Source organism: Arabidopsis thaliana, chromosome 3 (assembly GCF_000001735.4).
Source record: "Arabidopsis thaliana chromosome 3, partial sequence".
NCBI classification, from domain to species: domain Eukaryota; kingdom Viridiplantae; phylum Streptophyta; class Magnoliopsida; order Brassicales; family Brassicaceae; genus Arabidopsis; species Arabidopsis thaliana.
In genome coordinates this window covers 10,242,919-10,266,399 of record NC_003074.8, presented here as the reverse complement: position 1 = coordinate 10,266,399, position 23,481 = coordinate 10,242,919, and the positions used below count along the sequence as shown (strand labels likewise).

The 23,481-nt window shown below is 36.2% G+C and overlaps 5 protein-coding genes across 8 annotated transcripts; 2 read left to right on the top strand and 3 right to left on the bottom strand.

Moving 5' to 3' along the window:
* Positions 1-4,424: 4,424 nt before the first annotated feature.
* On the top strand, positions 4,425-9,505 carry AT3G27700 (zinc finger (CCCH-type) family protein / RNA recognition motif (RRM)-containing protein). Of its 2 annotated transcripts, NM_113686.3 has the most exons (6): positions 4,426-4,777; positions 5,024-5,777; positions 6,196-7,365; positions 7,727-8,041; positions 8,186-8,720; positions 8,884-9,283. In NM_113686.3, the coding sequence occupies exons 2-5, from the start codon at positions 5,070-5,072 to the stop codon at positions 8,717-8,719; spliced, it is 2,727 nt and encodes a 908-aa protein (NP_189407.2). In that variant the 5' UTR covers positions 4,426-4,777; positions 5,024-5,069; the 3' UTR covers position 8,720; positions 8,884-9,283. The 2 variants fall into 2 exon arrangements, with proteins under 2 accessions (NP_851008.1, NP_189407.2); NM_180677.2 differs by having other exon boundaries at positions 4,425-4,777; positions 8,186-9,505.
* Positions 8,911-10,494, bottom strand: LHCB2.3 (photosystem II light harvesting complex protein 2.3; the record flags this gene model as incomplete). 2 transcript variants are annotated; one of them, NM_001338904.1, is made up of 2 exons in its annotated part: positions 8,911-10,130; positions 10,250-10,494. In NM_001338904.1, 2 exons carry the CDS (start codon positions 10,492-10,494, stop codon positions 9,479-9,481), a joined length of 897 nt encoding a protein of 298 aa, NP_001325794.1. In that variant the 3' UTR covers positions 8,911-9,478. The 2 variants fall into 2 exon arrangements, with proteins under 2 accessions (NP_001325794.1, NP_189406.1); NM_113685.4 differs by having other exon boundaries at positions 9,171-10,130; positions 10,250-10,459.
* Positions 10,495-11,109: 615 nt separating this feature from the next.
* Positions 11,110-11,514, top strand: AT3G27680 (Plant self-incompatibility protein S1 family; the record flags this gene model as incomplete). The annotated part of the gene is made up of 1 exon (NM_113684.1): positions 11,110-11,514. One exon carries the CDS (start codon positions 11,110-11,112, stop codon positions 11,512-11,514), a length of 405 nt encoding a protein of 134 aa, NP_189405.1.
* Positions 11,515-13,091: 1,577 nt separating this feature from the next.
* RST1 (ARM repeat superfamily protein) lies at positions 13,092-21,288 on the bottom strand. Its single transcript, NM_113683.3, has 21 exons — positions 20,670-21,288; positions 20,222-20,572; positions 19,865-20,141; positions 19,162-19,769; positions 18,954-19,054; positions 18,651-18,726; positions 18,442-18,573; positions 18,264-18,345; positions 18,106-18,178; positions 17,800-17,968; positions 17,561-17,691; positions 17,382-17,473; positions 16,938-17,026; positions 16,649-16,864; positions 16,478-16,555; positions 16,216-16,398; positions 15,175-16,071; positions 14,129-15,076; positions 13,887-14,037; positions 13,685-13,803; positions 13,092-13,601 (listed from the first exon to the last, which is right to left on the bottom strand). Exons 1-21 carry the CDS (start codon positions 21,060-21,062, stop codon positions 13,242-13,244), a joined length of 5,526 nt encoding a protein of 1,841 aa, NP_189404.2. The 5' UTR covers positions 21,063-21,288; the 3' UTR covers positions 13,092-13,241.
* An 88-nt stretch (positions 21,289-21,376) lies between these two features.
* Positions 21,377-23,156, bottom strand: OLEO4 (oleosin 4). 2 transcript variants are annotated; one of them, NM_001338903.1, is made up of 3 exons: positions 22,767-22,841; positions 22,397-22,584; positions 21,377-22,001 (listed from the first exon to the last, which is right to left on the bottom strand). In NM_001338903.1, exons 2-3 carry the CDS (start codon positions 22,547-22,549, stop codon positions 21,579-21,581), a joined length of 576 nt encoding a protein of 191 aa, NP_001326794.1. In that variant the 5' UTR covers positions 22,550-22,584; positions 22,767-22,841; the 3' UTR covers positions 21,377-21,578. The 2 variants fall into 2 exon arrangements, with proteins under 2 accessions (NP_001326794.1, NP_189403.1); NM_113682.4 differs by having other exon boundaries at positions 22,397-23,156.
* Positions 23,157-23,481: the final 325 nt, after the last annotated feature.

Here is a 23,481-nt window from a genome sequence, read left to right as displayed (position 1 = left end):
TTTTGTGGTAAAAATGTTTTTGTAATCTGTTGTGATTTTGTTTTAGAGTTCTCAAAAGATATCAACAGATATATTTACATTATTCTTTCAAGATTCCATCATAACTCAAGTTTGAGGTGTGATGTTGGTGATTGAAGGCGGTGTATTAGACCAAGAATTTTAGTTCATCTAGTAGATATTAGATTTGAATAGAGTTTAGTATGATTTAAGATATTTTATTGATTTATAGGATTTATTAACAAAATAATCCTATAAACTAAGAAGAATATGAGATTTGGTGAGATTTACTTGTTAAATTTTAAAATATTTTAATTTATTATGTGTAGTATAACCAAATGTAATAAACCAAAGCATATATGATGACAAACTAAGAAGAAGATGAGGTCTCTCTAATGTATCTTGCTTTAAATTTTTATTTTTTAAGAGTTTAGTGAATTTGATTTTACTATTTCTTAATCATATAATTACTAAAGACTTTATTTTTCATCCATGAAAACTTAATATTTTCTCTCTTTTTATCATGTCTTCTACTCTATACTTAGAGGTGACGTTTCATTCCATCAATGTCATCATTTTTTTCTACTTCTAACCTTAAATCTTTACGAACAATAAATATAATGGTTTGCCAATGAGTGGTCTATAAAAAAAAAACTACATAGTTGGCATAAAGAAGACTTGTTTTAGTGAGTGTAGCCAAGTAAAGCAATTCATAAACGAAGTGCTTACGCTTATACAAATTCACAACTGTGTGGTTAAACTCTTAGGTTGTTGTCTAAAGTTCAAAATATCATTGCTAGTGTATGAGTTCATTACCAATTAATAGAACTTTTTTCAATCACTTGCATTGCATATTTGTTACTTCCTACCATAAAAGTGAAAATTTGAATTAACACTAGAATTGATATGGGTTTTATATATAATAAGGGATTGTATTATTTTGAATTATTTTAAGCAAGATTCATATTAAATAACATTGAATTTTGGATGATATTTTAAAATCATGACCATTTGAATAACACAGAATTTAATATATAAAAAATCTTTCAAACTTGATTCAATATCTTGTTCAAATGTATTGGTTTGATTAAAAAAAGTCTATTTTTCTGTTGGAATTTTTGTTTACTTGTGATAATATTGTTTTTGTAACATGTTGGTACTTTGTTTTAAAGTTCTCAAGATATAATTTCGAGATTCCATTATAATATCCTAGAGTTCGACATAATACATGTTGAATTCGTTAACCATTTCTATTTTATCTGAATAATTAGATCTTTCTATATAATTAGATCTTTCTATTAATAAACTTATAAAAGTAAATATCCATTGAAAACTTAATAAATCACAAATACAAAAAATTTTAAGAGACATATATAACACTCTGCATGACATATATATACATATAATTATATTTATGAATTGTAAAAGTATTATATCTATGTGAAGTTTTATGAATTTAAATTAAGAAGAAATAGTTTTGATGTAACATTTCTTTTTTGGGTTAGTTTTGAATTTCAATGTTTTTAAATTATAATGATATTAAAATTCTTACTGCGTGATCGAATATTCAGTTAAAATTTCTGATTTTAACAGATATATGTTTGATTATTGAGCGGATACGAATCCAAAAAGTGATGATTTAGGCAGACAAAATCACATATTTGTTTCGTGCCCACCGTTATATATAATAAATTAATAGTGTACTACCAACTTAATATTATTAGAGGGTTTGGGGGCCAACTGTTTTTGAAGGTTTTTTTTCCATCTTTGGTTATAAATTTATTCAAAATCAAGAAAAATGAGTAATTGATATATTAAAATGCAAACTTTTTCAAATAAATAGACAAAATATGTGAAACAAGAGTTTTAATTCGCAACACAATTTTTTCTCTAGAGCGAAAAAGGATTGTTTCCATCCATAGAGATGAGTTCGATTGCACCTTGCATAACAAAAGATGAGATATTGAAGTTTTTATGATAATTTTGGTGAGTTCGATTGCCTCATTTGAGATGACTTTTTTTATAACTCTCCAATTCGCTTATTCTTATCAATTCATGTAGATAGCCAATATGATAGTTGATTCCTAACTATTCCTCCAAAAAGCAAATAAATTGTTCTATCTTTGAAAATAGAAAAAGATAATTAATTTTAACAAGTATAAACAACTAGGTGACACTAACAACAAATATTTATAATTCAACACACTGAAATTTATGAGCGATATATAGACTAAAATAAAGGTAAATGAAAATAAAACTTCCAAATGGCAATATTATAATGAAAAACAAATTTTCAAACTTTTTAAAAATTTTTTTAACACTATAGCCATAGTAACATCAAAATTCTCTACAATCAATCGTTTATAGTAAAAATCTTTGAGAATATTACATTATAGGGAACTTTTATAAAACATATTACACGTTTAGGAACTTTCTAAAAAGTAGGCACTTTGTATAAATAAATTTAGCTATTTACCCTTTAACTATTTCTCTTTCCTTATAATCTTTGTCTCTCTCCTAGTTTCTCTTCTCTCTCTCTTTCTCTCCCTTTTCGACAAACACAAAATCACTCTCTCCTCATTTCTCTTCTCTCTCTCTTTCTCTCTCTTTGTCGACGAATACAAAATCAAGCGGAAGATAATGGATTCGCTACAATCACGACTTGGGTTAAGGATCTGTACCATAGATTTTTTGCTTTGTATGTGTTTACTTACGTAATTTAAGATCATGGGTTCTGCCCAAACTTCACTCATTATTCAATTTTATGAGTTTTGTAGCTCTGAAACCTTAATTGAAGCTTTTATTTTTCTTCCAATTCTTTACTTGCTAGATCTTAGAATTTCAGAAACTTAAAATAAATAGAACAAATAACCATATGAGTCAAACAATGACCATATGGATTGCACCGCTCGGACAAACATCTATGGACAATATTATCTTTGTTTACTACTAATGTGTTTTATCACTAGATAAAATATTCTATGTATAGTATGGATCCATTTTATAATGATGGTTGTGTCCATACACAAGCAAATATTGGTCAAAGAAAAATGGACGGTGTACTTTTAACTGATGATTATCGTGTGTATTGATATGAATTGATTATGTTAATTACTAGATGACCATTTGGACTTGACTTCTTGGACACTTGTCAATGGACAACTATGTCTTTGATTTGCTGCGAGTGCGTTTTATTGTTTAGTAAAGTTATCACCCCTTTTTTTTATGATTACGATATATTTATATGGTTTCAGGGAGAGAATCGTTCTACGTAGAGATTATTTGGGTGAATGAAGTAGAAGGAGCAGATTTATACAAAAATTTGGTATAGAATGGATATGACTCAGTAAAAAAAGTTTCTCTATGGACACATATGAATGGACTTGTTATTATGTACACTGAAAATTTATTTTTTGATTTTTGTTTAAATTTGCAGAGATCTTTACCTTCAAGACAGTAGATTGAGGCTACGAGAATAGATCATATGCATCAGATCTCGTCGTCTTCACAACACACAATTTCGCTAATGTGAATCATATTTTCACAAAATAAAAAAAGAAAACAAAATTGTGTTCATTAAATAAAGGTAACAAACCTACACAAAATCGAAATCTAGAGAGGCTTCTCCGTAAAGTAAATACATAAGGTACACTATCTTCACAAACTCCATCGTTGCTCTCAGCACACACACTCAGCACTTACAAATCTTCAACTCGCCATTTAAATTTTGGATTTATTTAGAGAGAGTGATAGAAAAGACATGGTTCTTTGTAGAGAAGAAGAGAGAGATGTTCTTATCAGATTTAGATAACCAGAGAATAATTTATTTTTATTTCATCTTAGCCATAGATCTGAAAATATATATTTTTAATTCAACGGTCTATATTAAAAAGAACATAATCAGCCACAATAAAAAAGGAAGGTTAGTTAATTTACGTCAAAATCGCAGGGGTAATTTTGTCCATTTTTTCACCAAAAGTAAAGTAAAGTGCCTAAACTCTTGGAAGTGCCTAAAACGTCAAAACATTTTCCAAAAGTGCCTAATAGTGTCACATTCCCAAAATCTTTATCAATCAGCACCATAATCATAAAGGTATGAATGGTTGTGACGGTTATAGCCGCTTTTTATTTACTATTCATAAACTATAATCTATAACAATCTAGATTAGAAAAAATTGAACAAATCCACGAAATACTAACTTTGAACCGCTTTTACATAACTTTAAACAGAGTGGTTTACTTTGCTAACAGTTTAGTCCGCTTTGTTCAAAGCCGGACGAGTTTTAAATTTTTATAATTTCATAATAAATTACGAATACGAAAGAAATATTGGGGCAATTTGTAAACTTAAATAAATATTGGGTCAATTTGTAAAATTAAAGAATTTTTGGGGTAGAAAATAAAACATTTTCCAGTCTAGTTTCTGTCTTCCTCGCCTTTCCTTGTGTTACTTGCAATAACAAATAAGCCCCTCTTTCTCTCTCTACCCTCTCTCTCTCTTTCTCAGCTATTCCACAGCTCCATCAAACCCTAACGACGAGACCAGTCGCTATCGGCGACGTTGATTCTCCTACTAATTCCGAAACCTCGACGGCGCGGCCAAAAATCTCCGCCGTGGATTCAATCTTCATTGACGATTCCTCCAATTTTGTCCAATTTCTTCCCCAAATGTTCCATCCATTGTTTTTTATTTAGGTTTTCGTCGTCGTCGGAGCCGAAACCGATTTTGTTTGTCTGTGAAGAGGAGCGAACAGAGTCACTGATTATTCCAAGAGAACCTGTAAGATTTATTTCCTTTTTTTTTTTGAAGATTTCTGAAAGCTCTCTAGGTTCGTATAAACCCTAAGTTCTTATGCTGCTTGTAGTTAGAATTCTGGAGTTAGTCTTAATTGATTAGTGTTTTCGAGTTGTTGTGGGAATTATGAACTTAATCGATAGTATATACGTTAGGATTTGAGTATTGATTGCTTTAGGATTTCGTTTTGGTATTATACTCTTTGATCTGATGGATGCGAAATTGTATCAGAGTTTTGTATGAGAGACAAGAAGCTCTGCAATATTGAAGTGGTTTCATGGAACTTTCTGTTTCCTCTCCAAAGCAAAGTGTGTTATCTCCACCTGATTGTATGAGTGACCCTGAGGAGGAGCATGAGATCAGTGAGGAGGAGGATGATGATCGCAACCATAAGCACCGTAGGAAAGAAGAGACCAGGTCTCAGTCTTTGGAACAAGATTCTTCAGATCAGGCTTTCTCACGGCCGTACAGGAAAAACTATAGACATTATGAAAATGGCAATTCGTTTAGTGAACATGAAAAGCGGTCTTTTGGGACTGGATCAGGGCAACGTGTACAGTTTGATAACCAAAGAATGAGGTCAAACCCAATGTTTTCAAGGGACTCTGGTCCTGGTAGAGGTAGAGGAAACTATGGTTCTTGGGCCCAGCGTGATTCCAGGTTTAATCCTGTTGATCTCTCATCTCATATGGTTCAAGTCGGGTCTATGGGCCAGGGTATGTTTGGAGGAAGGGGACTAGCTGGTGTTTCAGCTGCTCAAAGTGCACCATGGCCTCCTTTTGGAATGATTCCTGGAGTTCCTAATGGTGGCTTGGATGGTTTCCATCACTTACAAGGGTCCCTTAGACCGCCCTTAAATGCGCCACTTAACATGGGTATTCCTCGGCAACGATGCAGAGACTTTGAGGAACGTGGTTTCTGCCTCAGAGGGGACATGTGTCCAATGGAGCATGGAATGAATCGTATTGTTGTTGACGATGTTCAGGTATGTTTCTTGAATTAATTTTTGCTTCAATGGGATTAGACTTATCTCGAAAAACACAATAATACCTATAGGTTCTACTGGATATTTGATAACTATTTGCATGATCCTCCTTTGTGCTGGAAATCTCAGCACATCGATGTTTCTTGCATATATTGCTAGTAGCATGACCACTTTATCCCTTTCAACTGTTCTTGTTAGTGACATTAAATTAAATTATTATGTTTTCAGTGTTAGCTGTACCTGGCATGGCTCTCAGAAACAGTCAAACTATATTCTGATTCTTAGATGCATGTTAATGAAATCTTGGTTGTCGAATTGCTAGTACTCTGTATTGAAGGATAAATTTCTTATGACTACTATTTTATTACACTATTCTTCTCTAAGTGAGTAATTTTTTTTTCATTTTCCATTTGTGCAGAGTCTATCACAGTTTAACCTTCCCGTTTCAGTCCCTGGTGCACCTCATCTGGCAGCTTCTTCTAAACAAGTGCCCGCTCAGTTTGGGGGTGCCAGTTTCATGAATCCTAAAGGAGCTCATGGGAGGACTAACGAGGGGGGAATGGCTGTTGATGGTTTGGGTTATGGGGATGCATATCCTAGTGCTGGTGGAACTGACTTTTACGATCCTGATCAACCTTTGTGGAATAATAGTACTGGTGAAACTTCAGGTGCAATATCTACACTCAATTCTCATGGGGTTGATGAGAATGTGGCTCCACTGGATGACAGTAACCAAGACGCCGCTGAAAATGGGTGTGGTATTAGAGACTCTAGAAGCACAAGTCAATCAGTTTGGGGAAGAATGAAAGGTTCTAATAGTCAAGCAAATTCCAAAGAGAAAGCTGATGCAGTATTAAATTCATCAGCTGTTCCTGAAGATCAATTGAAGGAGGTCTCAGTTAATTCATCTCGACACGGTAAACAAAACCATGTTGGTGAAAGTGTCGCAAAAGTTGTTGATTCATCGAATATTTCAAATGATATGATGAACAATACAAGGAAACCAACTCAAAAGGCAATGCGGACTCTATTTGTGAATTATGTTCCACACGAGAGCAACAGAAGGGACCTCATTCTTGCCCATTTTCAGAAATTTGGGAAAGTTATTGACATTCACATCCCAGTAAATAGTGAGAGAGCATTTGTGCAGTTCTCAAAACGTGAAGAGGCTGAATCTGCCCTCAGGGCACCTGATGCTGTGATGGGTAACCGCTTCATCAAACTTTGGTGGGCAAATAGAGATAGTATACCTGATAATGGCCTGTCCACTGGCAGTGGTGCTTCTATGAAGGGTCGTAGTATGACTGCTTCTGGAGCACAGAACCAATTTCCTATTGCTGCTGCATCGAAAAGCAACCATGTATCTTCAATTGCTAAGGTCCCTACCTTCCAAACTGGTGGAGCTCCATCCTCCTCTGAACAGCCTAAGCCTGTGGTGGTGACCACCAGTGGTCCCAAGGTTACGCCGCTTCAGCAGAAAAAAGCAGACACTCTTGAGCGGTTGAAGGAGACTCTTCGTAAAAAACAGGAAATGCTGGAGCAGAAGCGTAACGAGTACCGCAAAAAATTGGCTACACTTGAAAAACAAGTAAGAACAAGTAACTAAATCTCTAAATCTTTTTCTTCAATCCTGGTAATACCGTTTAAAAGGACAATTACAAATTTCCAGTCACTAGAAAGTTTAGCAGAAGTAGAAGGATTTGAATCTCAGAAGTGCCTTTTGGAAATCTGACTTCTGATTATAATATAAAACTGAGTTCGGTTCGCACAGAGATTTGAGTAGACTTACTTGCATCATGATATATTATATTTTCTTTTGGACGTCTTCAGCTAATGATTTCTACACTAGAAACAAAATTGTTGACTCTGTCTTACTTAAAATCACATAGATGGAGTTGAAAGTATTTACTTGGACAACATTCATATTATCTTGCTCTAAATCTTCTCAGGGTACTGTTGTCAAGAGGGAGGAAGCAGATGAGCCAGATGCTAAGCGTGTTAAACTAGACACAGCCTCTGATTCGGGAGCTGCAATTGCATCACCAAAAACAGAGTCATCGACAGATAAGAAAGTGCCTATCCTGAAACCACTTTCCACCGCCAAACTAAGCACAGAAACGCCATCACCCGATTCAAAAAACTTTAAGCAAAGACCATATTCGTTTACCACAAGTTTGAACGCTCCTATGGTAAATAGGTATAAGTTGGATAACCGCACCACGACCATCAAAGTGGTTCCTCCTTTGCCAACTGGGTTAGCTGATGTATGTCCTCTTTCCCTTTGTTTAAATACCACGCTTTATGAATGTGCCAAACTTTCTCACTTTCTAGATTAAAGACTACTAAATTATAGGTTTATTTTAGTCACTGACTCACTTACTGAGTTTTGAATTATTTTTTACCTCCAGGTTGCTGTCGTAAAGGAACATTTTTCATCTTACGGCGAAGTCTCAAAAGTGGAACTGGAAGACAATGCATCGATTGATAGTGGCAAGGATCATGAAACACAGAACGAAAGCCGTGCAGCTTGTGTCACATTTGTGAAACGCAGCGCAGCAGAGAAAGCGTTTGCTAATGCAAAGTGTTGGCAAGAACACACGTTGCAGCTCGTGTGGGTAACACGTCAAAGCAACAGAGAGAGCAACAATAACAATAACAATAGTAATAGTCTCTCTGTTTCTCGTGACAACCTTAGCAGCAAAAACAAGTGCGCTTCTGTCTCTAATGACCCAAAACCAGCAGTTGAAGTCAAGACCTCCTCTACGGAAGAACCAGAGAATACAAATGTTTCTGGAGACAACGACAGTACTTTGGATAAACAAGAGACCAAAGAAAGCGACAATGATAACAATAAAAGTAACCACGAGTCCATCGAAGGAGCTTCTGAGGTGATTGCAACTGCAGGAACTGATGAAGAACAATCTGAACAAATTCATCAGTGAGGTAATATTTTTGTCTCAGAAACATATCTTTTGAGCTTGGATCTGGTATTTTAGTGATCTTTTTCTCCGACTTAGGCTTTTAAGCCAATTCGTGAGACGTTAATATTTGTTGGTAGCAAAAGATATATACATATCTAAGTATTTTGTTTTCCTTTTTTCGATAGTAGAATGTGAAAAAGAAAAGAGAAGACAAAAAAAAAAAAAAAGAAGTGTATTGTTACATTTGGCCTTCCAAGAACATTTGGTTGGGTCTTTGTACCAGCAGATCTTTGTTCCTTTTTTTCAGTCATTAGCTGCTATAATTATTTCAATTTCTGTTGTAAATAGTCTGGACATTTTGATTCCTTGTCATTTAGAAAAAAAATTGTGGAATCCAGAATCGGAAGCCATTTTGAAAGTTTATGCAGTGTTTTGGTAGACTTGTATTATTTTTTCCCTAGATTTAGAATCTTGCAACTACATTGTTTTTTCATTCAGTTTTAGCATAGGGACAGTTGTAGATAAACAAACATTTGTAATTCAATGTCTCTCAACTATTGAATTTGGAAACTTAAGCACGTTTATAACTGCCTTGTAATTCAGTGTCTTATGTTTCGAATGTCTTAGCCTTTTAAACGTACTGCCAAGTTGCTAGCAAACGAGAATTCTAACCAAAGCAAAAAAAAAAAAAATGGAACCGATGTATCAAATATAGGGATAACTTTAATGCATTGATAAATGTTTAAAAGATATAATTTACATAAATTATCCGATCAAACTCTATTTTCCGGGGACGAAGTTGGTGGCGTAAGCCCAAGCATTGTTAGCCACAGGGTCTGCAATGTGATCGAACAGATTTTCGATCGGACCTTTACCGGTAACTATGGCTTGGACAAAGAATCCAAACATTGAGAACATAGCAAGACGACCGTTTTTAAGCTCCTTCACTTTCAACTCTGAAAACGCTTCTGGATCCTCCGCTAAGTTCAACGGGTCGAAGGCCCCGCCCGGGTAAAGCGGGTCAAGCCCTTCCCCAAGAGGACCACCTCCGATTCTGTACCCTTCAATGAATCCCATTAGCACAACTTGACACGCCCATATAGCTAATATGCTTTGCGCGTGGATCAAGTTAGGGTTTCCGAGGTAGTCAAGCCCTCCTTCTGAGAAGATTTGAGATCCTGCCTTGAACCACACGGCTTCACCGAATTTGACTCCGTTTTTTGAGAGAATTTCAGGGAAGGTGCAGCCTAAAGCTCCCAACATTGCCCATCTACTGTGGATCACTTCGAGCTCACGATTCTTTGCGAATGTTTCTGGATCGGCTGAGAGACCAGCGGTGTCCCAACCGTAGTCTCCAGGGTATTCTCCGGTTAGGTATGATGGTGTGTTTTCGGAAAATGGTCCTAGGTATTTGGGACGGTCTGGTCCGTACCTGTCACAAATGTTTTGTTGGGTACTAAATTAGATGGTTGGCATTTGTAATAAATGGAAAATCTCTTTCAAGAATAACAAAGATTAGGTCATTTAATAGAGAGAGTGTGAGGTTGGAACCAGATGCTCTGAGGAGTAGACTTGACGGTACGACGCATGATGATGCGGCCACCGCCATTGGAGGCTCCGATTTTGCGGAGGAGATCGTTGGATGGCTTTAGGGTCGTTTGGCCAGCGAAAGAAGAGTGTTGGATTGCTGAAGTGGCCATTGCTTCTTCTAAACAAGAACACAAAAAAAGAAAAGAAGTAAGTGAGAATGAGATGTTGTTGAATTGGAGACGCCGTTTATATAGTAAAGTGTTCATTACTCCATTTTGTGGGAAGATTAACATATAGACACGTCAGCGAGTGTAGATTGGTTGGTTTTAGATTTCCACAAACTAGATTCACGTGTAGAAGATATGTAGAGATTGTGGTTATGCAGCGTGGGAGTGGAAGATCTCGTGGCAGTGAAAAATGTCCACGTAAGCGAACAAGTGGATAGTGTTGTTCCCAACATGCTCATGATCACTCTCTTATTGGTTTAGTGGCAATGCTTGCTATTGCGTTGATAAATAATTATAAACAAAGTTATATTACGTACACAAAGAGTATATCATAAGATTTTTTTCTATCTTTCTTTGGCTAAGTGATTTTCATTGAATTTCATATAAAGTAAGCCAACGTAATGTTTATCTTTTTTTCTTCAAAATTCAATTCCGATAGATTTATGTATACCTAGTACTCTAGTACGTTTATTATAAGATATCTTTATATGTAAGATATCATATTTGTTATAACTTAGAACTAATAAAGAAAGATATATCGTGCAAATAATAGTAATACAGATATGTGTTTGTATATATAGTACCAGAGAAACACAAAAATCAAGGTAACAAAACAAAACATCTAAACATCTACCCTAAACAAAAAAAAAATAAATGAAAATCCTTTCAGTTTTTCTATTTGTTTTTAGTATTTACATTTTTGGTCATGTATCCGGCACCGGAATTAGAATCGTGAACGAACTCAAATCTCATAAAAACTTATGGATGAGGTGTTATTCCAAAAATGATGTAATAGGTCCAAAAATAATACCAGTGGGATATGATTACGTGAATAGTTTTCGCGCTAACATTTGGGGTACGACTCGTTTCATGTGTACTTTGAAACAAAGACCAAACTATAGACATTATCAAAATTTTACCGCATTTAAACAATATACTGCTTATGATAATGGAGCTGATTGGGATTGGAGAGCGAGAGAAGATGGAATCTATTTAAAGAAAGAAGGTGGCTTAAAAAAGTCGGTTGATATGAATAAAGTATATGATTGGATAAATTAAAAAATTTAACGAGCTATTAGAGAATAAAAAAGTTGTATTATTATTTATAAATAAAACATTTATATGGGTAAGCATCATCAACAAAATGTAACAAAAACTATTTGTTAAATTAATTATATATATATAAGATATTATCAAAAAGAAATTCTATTTTTAAATTCTATTTTTATTATCTTTGATTTTCCACAAATGTTACTTGATTTTATCCTTTTTTCTTTTTAATCCATTTCTGATAGATTTATGTATACCTAATAAGACTATTTAAGATATCTTTACTTGTAAGATCTCATATTTGCTATTAGTAAGAACTAATACAGAAGGATATCTTATACCAACCAAGTTAAACATCTTGACATCTAAAAATAAAACTCTATGCACACACTGGAAACATTGGATTCAGTGTTTTCACAAAGTAGATTCACGTGCCTGAGATATGTAGAGGCTTTAGTTATGCCACGTGTCAGTTGAAGATTTTGTGGCTGTGGAATATGGGCATGTCAGCGAGCAAGACGGTAGTGTTTTAATCCAACTCTATTTTAGACCATCCTCGACAATAAGCATTTCTAAGAGACTCTTAACAACAACAAAAATAATTATTTTATTGTAATTTTATTATATAACTAAAATTTTAATTTTAGAAAAAAAGTGAACCAATGTATGAGAGACAAGTCATTTAAATGGGTTTAGTTGAGTATCAAAAATTCTTCTTGATGCTTTTAGCTAAAAGCCTTTCTTCATTCTTTTTCTTCTTTCATTCAAATTTTTATTTTTTTATTACTTTGTTTAAGAATCCATTCATCTTAAAACCTTCCATTAAAGATGTTTTTAGAGCATCATTATCAATAGGTTCTTAAAAACTTTAGAAAAACTCTTAAAATATTATATAAAATAAAATACAAATAAAAAATAGAAAAGGGTTTTTAGAAAAATAAAATTGGCTCTTAAATAAGAGATTATTGATACACTTTCTCTTCTTATTAAGAACTATTTAATATTTAAATATTATTTTGTCTATCCAAAATGTTAAGAATTCTACTAAGAACTCATCAATAAGGATGGTCTTACGATTCTTATTGGTTATTATTGGCTTTGCTTGGGAATTGCGATTGCCAATGCCACCCATGATAAATAAAAATATTATTCTGGTTCATATAAATATATAAGAAAATGATATCATAATTTGGTTTGATGAATTCTTTCCGAAAAGACATATATGAAAATTTCATAATAATAGCATCAACAAAAATAATCAGAACAAAAAAACTCACATCTTAAATGATAAAAAAAAAATACGAAAATATGAAGCTCTTATTCGCTATGTTGTTGACCAATGAAAAAAAGGCAGCATTCATTTTTCTTAACAACTTTTAAGTTATTATTCGAAAGCCATGGTTTTAAATGAAAGACAACACTTCTGAAACCCCATCTGGAAATAGTACATTGTTTAGATACATAATAAGATACGGGAAAACACGAGTTATTGCTTTCATACTCATTAACTTCTTCAATTAGTTTTCTCCTAATCAGCAATCATAGACATCTTTAATTATGATAAAGTTGGCTACTATGTCGATGTACCTCATTTGAAATTTGTATTCAACCTTCATATTCACTTTCTTATATATCTTTCAAAAATACAACAGTGTGGGCAATGAAATTCCCGCTAAAAATTAAAAATACAACAAAATACTCCTAAATATAAAAACTATACAATAGGTTTTAAGGAATTAAGACATGTCCATAGAAGCAAGTCTAAGCTGTTTCTCAAGAGGCAAATGATCTCTGAAGGCTACACAAATGTAATGCATCACTTTCACAAGCATTGGTGCTTTATCTCTCTCGCTTTGCGCAATTTGCTGTGAGCTTAGCCTTGCATTAGCGTCAGATTCAGTTGCAAAACTGTAAACACGTTCCAATGAAGTCCATAGAAACGAGATGAAAGGCTCTGTGACCACTTCATAGCTTGGATCAGAAAGGAGAGAAGTTACGGTAACAGACATATCGCTCAACACCGTGGAGCGGTCTAAATTGAGAAACGGCATGTATTCGCAGCAGATACTAGAAAGAAGGCCGACGAAGATAATAGCCTGTAGAAGGAGAAAAATCGGTTTCAACATAGAAAAAAAGAATAATCTCTTTTGATGGATGAGATATTGACATCGAGGCTTACAGTGGAAGGATGGCTAGAAACGCAGCTGATTTCAACTGCATCAATGAGCCACTGTCTCTTGATTCCTCCTTCAGCGTGATGCAGAGCCGCTACTATCTCAATCAACACGTCCCAGATATCTAACAAAGACAAAGAACTTTAATTGTATAATGATCTTTGATTGTATCTAGCTTACATATAAACACAGATGATAGTAACTGACCTGACTCTTCACAATTTAATATAATAGCTTTCAATTTTCCTAACTCGGAAAATGGAACTGAGCCAAGTTTTGCTAGCTTGGCTTTTGCCTGGATCTTCTTTAGATCACCTTGGAAGTTAGTCTTTTCGTTTCCAGGTTCAAGATTTGAAACCTGCATACGAGAAAAAATCTCAATTAAACGACGAAGATGATACGTAGCTTACAAACTGGCAAACAAGAGATGCATGAAGCAGATTACATACCTGTAGGAATTTGTATAACCAATCCCGATGCGACTTCTGCAAACATGTAACTGCCTCTGACCACTCTTTCACCGAACCCATCTGATCTGCTCTAGGAGATTGTGATGCTACTGGTAAGACAGCAAAAAGCAACTCTATGCATTTTTCAATCTTTGTGACGTATTCTGAAGATTCAAGTGAAGTTTCTTCAAGACACTGACTCAGACCCTTCCAACAAGAGACCCTCAGTGAGCTCTTCTGATCACAGCTATATGTTTGGTCTGATGATAGCGAGACTACAAAGCAAGAGACATCGTCAAACAATTTATTCATTCTTGAACCTGAGAATATTCTCATTAAACCCCCTAGATGACAGAGCAGGCACGACTGAAGACTCTCCTCTAGTGCCTTGAATCTCGATAGTTCCGACAGTTCGTCCAGAAAAGCTAGAAGTTCATCAAATTCGCTTGCGTGGGCTAATGAAAATTTGAAGCACTCTTCCCTAAGAGTTATTTCCTTAGGAACATCGCCTGATTGCGTTACATCAGTCTGAGTCTCTTGTTTCATTAAACGCCTTATTGTTGCTCCCCAGTCCAAGTTTGGCAATCTCGGAGCATGAGACAAACACCGCAAAGCACTTGCCATTGTGCCAATATTCAAAGGGCTACCCGCCAAAGGAAAACTTGGATTTGTCAGGCCTTGAGCAAGTTTCATGACCATGGTATGTTCAGGAACATTGTGAGAGATGGAATTACGGTCAGAGTCATCAGATTGGTTTTCATTGCTGAGACTTGACGATTCCCCTGACCGCATGTAAGTTCTAAGAATTGAGATTGCCCATGCAGCATAATGTTGGAGCTGGCGATCCTTGGTATTTTGTGCGATAAGAAATATTTCTTGCACAACTGGCGTCAACTGCTGAGTAAAATATGCGTTTGAAAGCAAAGGACCTGATACATAAGAGATTTCCTGTAGCAAATAAATGAATTGTTAGGAACCCATACACATTTATCTAAAAGGGAATAAATCAGCAATGATCTTTGAGAAAGATAGACCAGAAAACTTACGTTCTCCTCAGAACTGGCTGGAGGAGCACGGGGTCGAGGATGAGAATACACCAAATTCCCAGCACCTGCTCCTAAAACATTAACAACTCCGAGCATGCCTCCAAAGTGAGCAACCGGTGGGTAAAGTCCAGAGTAACATTTCTTGAACAGTTCTAGTAACTCTTTTACAGACTCAATCTTAACAGGGTGGATACCTTCATTCAATACAGAACCAAGGAGGTCTCCCGCCCCAATACAGGAAGCCATCAACAACCTCTTACGTAAAGCACCAGACTTTCTAACGATTAGCAACTCGGAAATAAGGTCCTTGAAACAACCGATTATATCATCTACCTCATGTGCATCAAACAGTTCTACTTTTTGGCAGAAAGTTATCACAATTGGGAGTGCAAGGCAGGAACCGACTGAAAACAGTCTCACTGATACCTTACTATTAGAACCCGAGGTTTGCTTCAGAGAATCTGCATATGGGATCCATGATACAATCAGATTTTTAATCTTTACAACAGCGTCTTTCTTCCCAGCTCTGTATATTGCACCAACTGACATCCCCAAACCTATAATGAGTCCAGCAATACCCCATGTATCATCATCAAAATCATCAGAACTCTCATCCAACAGCTGAGGTAAACCTATAACGTTGTCTTCCTCTCCAGGGGGGAACAGTGCAGACAAGCTTTCTAGGATATCACACGGAGTGTGCAGGAAACCATGTAATATAGAAGATAGCAACCTCACTATCCTTCCCAAGAGCCGTTCTTCTTGGTTCCTGTAGGAGTCACTGTCTATATCAGAGCTCGCAGAGGCTTCAGTCCGAGTGAGCAGATCTTGGCATGAAAAACCCAATCCAACCCCACAGGCTCCTTTTACAAGAGTGCTTTTACTGCTACACAAAACCTGAAAGACATGATAAATTATTCTTTCATCTGCATACTTACTTAAAAGTGAAAATAAATCATGTAAGGAGTGAGAAAGACCAAGTAATAAAAGAGTTAGCACTGTAATAATTTCCCACAATTAACTCATAGGTATAAGTAGTACCTCAAGAAGCCCAGATATATTCTGAAATTTCTGCTTGTGGTCAGTTACGTGTAGGGACGACGAAATCAATCCAAGAGAAATACCAGCCGTCCACTGACGGTGTTCATGCTCATGCTCCAACAACCAACTCAACAGAAATTTTGATGCAGACGCTTTAATATTATGAGAAGCAGCTGGCAAAGCCTGAAACAACAAACAGATTTAGATATACATTGAGAAAGTGGCACTATGGATATGGAAGCACATTTCTATGAAATCTTACTGCACATAGTGCACCCAGCGCCAGTGCTATGTTTTCTGCACACCTGGGAAGAGCTTCTTCAGCCATATGTACCAAACTCTACATGAACAACACAACAGTTCTCAATTAAGGTTTGAACACTTAAAATGAAACATTCGAATTAACCTGCAACAGAAAAACACTATCTCAAACCTTCATGATGTTGTTTGTAGCTTTAGAGGTCTTATCCGATGATAATTCTTTAGTCGTTGCATCAATGGACAATATATTCGCTCTCATCCAACGCCGCATAAAAGCTTTCAGTGATTGCAAGGAAATAAGAGCAAGGGAAATATTTCTTGAGAGCTGGAGAGATTTGACTACTACTCTAAATGCCTCCTCGTATTGAAAATGAACATCATGAAAGCTCTGCGATTAAAAAATATGAAAGTCAGTATGCAAAAGTATAGGATACCTCCTAGCAGAAAGTTAAAATACTTACTCTTGATGACCCAAACTTCACATCTCTGGGGTTATAAGATAGACATAGTAATGCCGCACCAGGTAGTTCTCCAGTCTTTATTTCTTTCCCTGTGAGTCAAATGGTGCTGCATTTAGTTTATATGGAGTACAAAGAAATTTACATAAGTGATGATCTTCATATTAAGCGAAAAGGTCTATCCATAATAACAAAACGAAACGAACTGAGTATTTCATGATGCAACCGTATACTTTGACATTATCTTATAAGAAACACAAGTTGCAAAGCACAGCAAGAACTGACAAGTTAAGTAAGTTATTAGGCAAAAAGAAGCACAAGTAAAAAATGTTTAGGCATACCTCCCATCTCAAGGTTTTTATTTATTTATTCCAACAGACTCACTTGCATTTCTCACTAATTGTGGCGACAATTTAAGGAGTATTTTAGCTGAAAGTCAAACTATACCTGCAGGGAAGATGACCTGAGGTATCACATCAAGCAGCTTTTCAATCTTACTACCAGGAACTTTCTTCTCTCTTACATATCTACGCCGGACGCTGAAAGGTCAGAAAGAGAAGTAGTTTTAATATGCTGCTGATGGGAATCTAAACCAGAAAAAGTTTAGTAGATTACAAGCTCTATACCTGTGCTCGTGAATCATGATTTTGATTGAAAGGTCTTCTAAAGCATTCAGAATTTCCGCATTTGTCTCCGAGAAGAGTAAATATGTACAATTCTTGTTGAAGTCAGAAAACTTGTTTTCCATAAATGATACCTGAAAAATATGGATCGTAATTAGATACAAGTGTTGATATTAATAGTTTAGAACCAAAGATGGCTTAGAACACGCCTAAAAGAAGACGTACAAGAGACCAAGCCTTACCTCATATTGACCCAGGGCCACTATGGCAGAGACTCTTGCCTTTGTCCATTGGGAATCATGAGGCTTCTGCATAGAGCTCCCAATTTCCCACAAAATGTTCAAAACGTTTTCTGCATCTTCAGGATATGCTTCGGCATCCATGGCACCCCACTTTAGAAGATGGCATACACTGCAACATATTCACCAAAAAAATGCTAGTTATACATCAAATATGTTTTCAGGCACCTCAAAAAACAATGTCCATGCACCACTTCAGACACCTCAACTGTGCCTATAAATATGATTAGGGATGTTAGCTCTGCTAACCTATAAGCAAGGAGAGGATCCAGTTTGATATGTTGAGCATGTTTCTTAATGACATCCCATGCAGTATAGAAATCTGGATAGACACGTAAAAGTTATTAGATAAAAACTGAGTAACATAGAAAGGAATTAACTAACACAAGTAAGTATTAAGAGAGTACCAATGACATCGGCTTCACACAGATGCGAAAGACTCTGAAAACCAAGGGCTCTAACTGGACAGTTTTGGCTTTCTATACAGGCCTATCAAAGTATGAATCCAGTGGAAAATTTGAAGGCATTCCAAAAGTTTTGAAAAACAGGCAAAGCAAAAAGCGCAAACATTACTTTAAACTATACCTGAACGGACAAGATTAGGTCTACTCCTCTATCAGGGTGTCTCTTGCATACATCATGGATGGAAGCAGCCATACTAATGCAGATATGTCTCTCTGAAATATATTCTATAAATCCTTGCGGGCGTAACACCTCCTGCATATTTAAAAATAAGCATGAGCAAGGTGACAATATCAATGTCGAACAAAATTTCAGTGGTAAGAATAGCTTACTTGCAAACTCGAAAAGGCACGGTCATTGACTACCCAGGTCTGGCAAAGTAATCTAATAGCTGTAGCATACAACAGACTAAAAAATAAACCATCATCAGAGCCTAGTCATGTCAACTCCATTTTATGGCAGAACAGAAATGGAAACAAGGTCTAGCTCAGAAACCCAATTCAACAAGATTGGTAAATGTAGATTAAAGCATTTAACATCACATACTAATTTTTTGGCTTCCAAATCAATATATAATTATAAAAACGATTAAAAAAATATGGTACACAAGAAATGATCAGAAAAGGTGTACTGACCCTTTGGCATCCTTGCGTAGCATTGGAGTAATAGTCTGAACTACAAGTGGAATCATCACCTGTTGTGCAGCTAGTGATGGGAGCAACCCCAGAAGTTTTGACTGCACATAAAAGAAATAAAATGGGAACTAGACTAAGGAAAAAAAATAGATAGAAGAGACAAGCACTTGGATTTGAAGATACATAAAATGAATGAGAGTGGTCTCACCAATAGACTCTGACAAGGGACGTTAGTTCGAGATAACAAGTTGCTGAAATATAGAACAGCTAGCAACAGCGGGACACTCATCTTAGAATCAATGCCACCAATAATAGTCAAAGAACCAATAGCATCAGCTCCTAGTGACGGGTGCATCACCATGACACCAGCAACAGCACCAAGTAAAATAGGTATCTCTTGTGAAAGACAAAACGACGCAGACAACTTTTTTTTATCCCAAAACCGTTCAGCGTGTTCCCTAAGTAGTGAATTCCAAGTCACTGGTCCTAGATAAGTTTCCTGTTTTTCACTTCCATTGGTGTAAGCCACTCTGAGGAAGGAAGACGTGGAAGGTGTGTAATCATTCTGATGCCAGAGTTGCTGCATGAACCTAAATACGACAGAGCCCACCCTGCTGAGTGGTGAATCTCCCTTACTTGTGTGGACCTCAATCTTTGGTGCATTTGACACTGTTACCAAGAAATTTTCTACGATGGAAAGAACCTTACTTGCTGCTACTTTGATTGATTTAGAAGGAGAAGACATCAGTGCGGTGATAGGGAACAATAATAGAGACTCCACACTTGAACCAGCCGCATCCTTAACCGACAAGTTTTCTACAAAAGGATTCCAAAGAATCAATTCTCAGTCAACAGAAAAATACACACATAGCAAGAGGGTAATGAATAAAAAGATGGAGACACAAATATACCACTTTCAGTTTTCCATTTGAGCAGAAAAAGCAGAAACTTTAGAATACAGAGTTGTTCATGCTCGACAGTAGATTTGGCAAGCATGAAAACTAGCGAGAGAACCACCAAGGATAAATCATGTGAATATGCTAATCCAAGGTCTTTCTGAACAGCCAACAAGTGCTTCAAAGATTCGATAACAGACTCTTGTTCGGTTGTTTGTACATGAGGAGAAGCGCAAAGAAAAAGTACGCCATCCACCAGTTGCACACCGAGCAAATGAACTTCTGTTACTTCCTGCTAGTATAAATAATTAAATGGGTATCAGACAATGAGCACAAAGTTTAAGATGAATGCATGATGAAATAAGCACATACCAATCCGGTTCCAACCAAGTCTCTCACAACCACAGTGTAGGCATCCACTAGGATCTTGACAATTACTTCCAGATTATTTCCCGGGATATATTTTAGACATCGCATAAGCAATCTGAATATCGGTAGTGCTTCGTGGCGGGATGAGCAACAAAGGGAAGCCATTGATGAAATCAACTCCCTCGCAAACAACGATGAAGACGAATCTGAAAGCGGAATCCGCAGTATAGTGAAATTCAAGAACGGCTCCAAGAATTCACATACTCCCACCATTCCTAATCTTCGATTATGCATCACAAAGAGTGATACTTGATGAAGAAGCTCCGTCTGTGTCTCCACTCGGCTAGATTGAATCTGAAACCACAACAACAACAATAACAAGAAACATCAAAGACTAGCTAATTCCAAAAATTCCCAATAGAACAACGAAAGCATCAATGAAATCACATACCCTAACAAACGGATGATTCTCCGTCGAATTAAACTTCCAGTTCCCATTATTCCGTTCATAACCAATACGAATCAAAAACCCTAACCCTTTCACGAACAGCGAAACCAATTTCGAATCGCATCCTTCGAGAGCTGATTGAAGTTCTAGCAAACCACGAGAGAGGTCTAAAACTGAGTCTGATACTAATCGACATAGCTCATGAACGGATTGATCAACGACAGTGATAGATTCAGAAGTGAGGCAGAAGGAGATAGCTTCTCTTCCGGCTTCGGCTTCTGATCCAAATTGTTCTGGAGCAGATCGTAACTTGGAGAAGACGGAGATTACTGCGAATCTTTGTATAGAAGGTTGAGGTACGCGAGTTTTCTCCAGTAACGTAGCGTATGAGGCCATCGCTTTGGCTGGAGAGAGAGAAGGCAACGGCTAGTTTGGAGACGTGAACGGAGGGACTTGGAATTTACAGCGCCGGGGAAGAGGAAGTCCGATAAGCCGGAGCTAGATAATGGGCCGTCCGATTTGGCCCAATAAGATAATAGAGAAACCGAACCGACCCAAAATTATTAATTCAAGAACTCAGAGAATCAAAATTATTAATTCAAGTCCGTACTAGGAGTCTAAGATTGTGATTTATTTTGATTCGATTTAATTATTTAGTTTTGTATATTCTTCTAAATTTAATACAAGAAAACTCGTTACAATAGAAAATAGTATGAGATTTCTGGTTATCTCAAAAAAGAAAACATATTTATTTCATTTCTTATTTCACTAACAAGGATTTTTATTTGGACAAGACAAAACGAACGAACACATATATAGACAAAGATATTCTTAAAAGAGGAAAGAAACTGGGACATAAAAGTAAAACTACATTTATCGCGTTTCCAACTGACTCCCGCAATTTATATTAGCTTATGAGCCTCTCCTGGCCTTACCCGGCTCATGGGTCTCAGTCATGAACTCAGTCTCACGAGCCTCATGAGCCTTATCTTGCACATACTGACCCATCTCTTTTCCCTTCATACCAGCATAGCCTACCGCATCAGCCATACGCCGTTTAGCGTAGTCCAATTGCTCTGGCACTGTATCACTCGTCCCACGGAGGTAGTTGAGGACCCACGAGACCGAGCTCAGACCCGTCAACCCAAACAAACCAGAAGCCAAGATTCCCGTCACAGCAAGCCCAATAGTGAGAGCCGCCGGGACTATCACCGGACTGAAGAGGAGGAAGAGGGGTATGGAGACTAGCAAGCCGATCACCGAACCGGCTAGAGTGAGTCCAGCTAGGGTTAGCAGTGTGCCACCAATGGGAACTCCTGCTATAAGTGCCAAGATCTGCATGTATTGATTATATCGAGTTTATCTAACAAGTGTTGTTTATTCAGACCTTTTTAAAAGCTAATATCAAAATGTTAAATATATATCCAACCATAAATCTCTAGATATGATCCATGCATGCATCACCATGATAAACATATGCAAGTGGTGTATAAAAATCTGTTTCAAACTTTACTCATTTTGTGAACAATTAGATTGTTGCATCTTTTAAAGGAATCCTAATTAGGACTTAAGAACTAAAAGGAAATAATTAACGTAACGTACGATTCCTATGGTTCTTCACTATTTTATTTATCTTTCTGTTTAAAATGAATTTACAGAAAATCTTCAAATAGTTTGGAGAGCGTGATCATAGGAAAACACAAGAAAAACTAAAGAGACCACAAAAATACTTGGTTAGTGGAGGGGCCGCGACTCTTATAATCAGAACCAGCACCATAACCGCCATAGCCACCAAAACCGACATCATCTTCGTAGTTTGGCTGATGAACACGTTTGTCAGTACGGTCTACATGCACACGCCGATCACGATCCACATTCGCCATGTCGATTGATATGATATAAAACTATAAAGTAAAGGCTAAGAGCAAACAAATTAAAGGGGGTATATAGAGATAAGTCTACGAGAACGTACATATAAATGGGATTGAAATATATTTGTTGGTAATAAAAAGGAGATATGGAGTGAAGAGAAGACGACACGTAAGAATGTGTTGAAGGGAGAGGTGTGGCTTTGCATGATTTCCAAGTTTCATTTTTTACCTGATCATCTTTTCGTTCTTCTCTCCACCGTACAAAAACAAACAAAACATTCATTTTACAATTGCTCTCCTCTCGATGCACTTAATTAGCTTGTGTGTCGGAAAAACATCTTCCCTTTTTGTATTTATCCTTTTTTCACAGTTGTATATATGACTCCTATATCCGGTTAATTCAACCCGCTAACCAAATATTTTCACTAACTGTACCTTTATATCTAATCCAAGTTTCGAAATAAATATAATTACCATACTACATTAAGAAAACACCTCTTAATGTGTTACTTAATGTTGCCGTAGCCGTGTGTAGTATGCACCAACTAGCAAATAACTTGTCGTTGACGACCCTTTTAGTAGTTTGCTTTGCTAGCTTAGGTATGAATGTAGGATGATGTATAAAGGTATAGTAACGATAACGGATGATTTATAAATACAAGAGTATATATGAAGCATTTTATTAGTAATGAAAATTAATTAGATTTATTGTACTGTATATAGAATTTTAGGCTTTCAAATGCTAATAACAGATTGGACAGCATGCATGTGAAACAAAAATAAGGATGAAGAATATTATTATGATTTTAATTTTACTTGATTTCCACAACTCTTAAGAGCTGAAATTCCATCATAGCTGAAATTAGTATAATTTTTTACTGTAGTAAATTTATTTTTACGGTTAATGGTTATAGTTCTTAATTAGTTTATATGTTTAGAGTCTG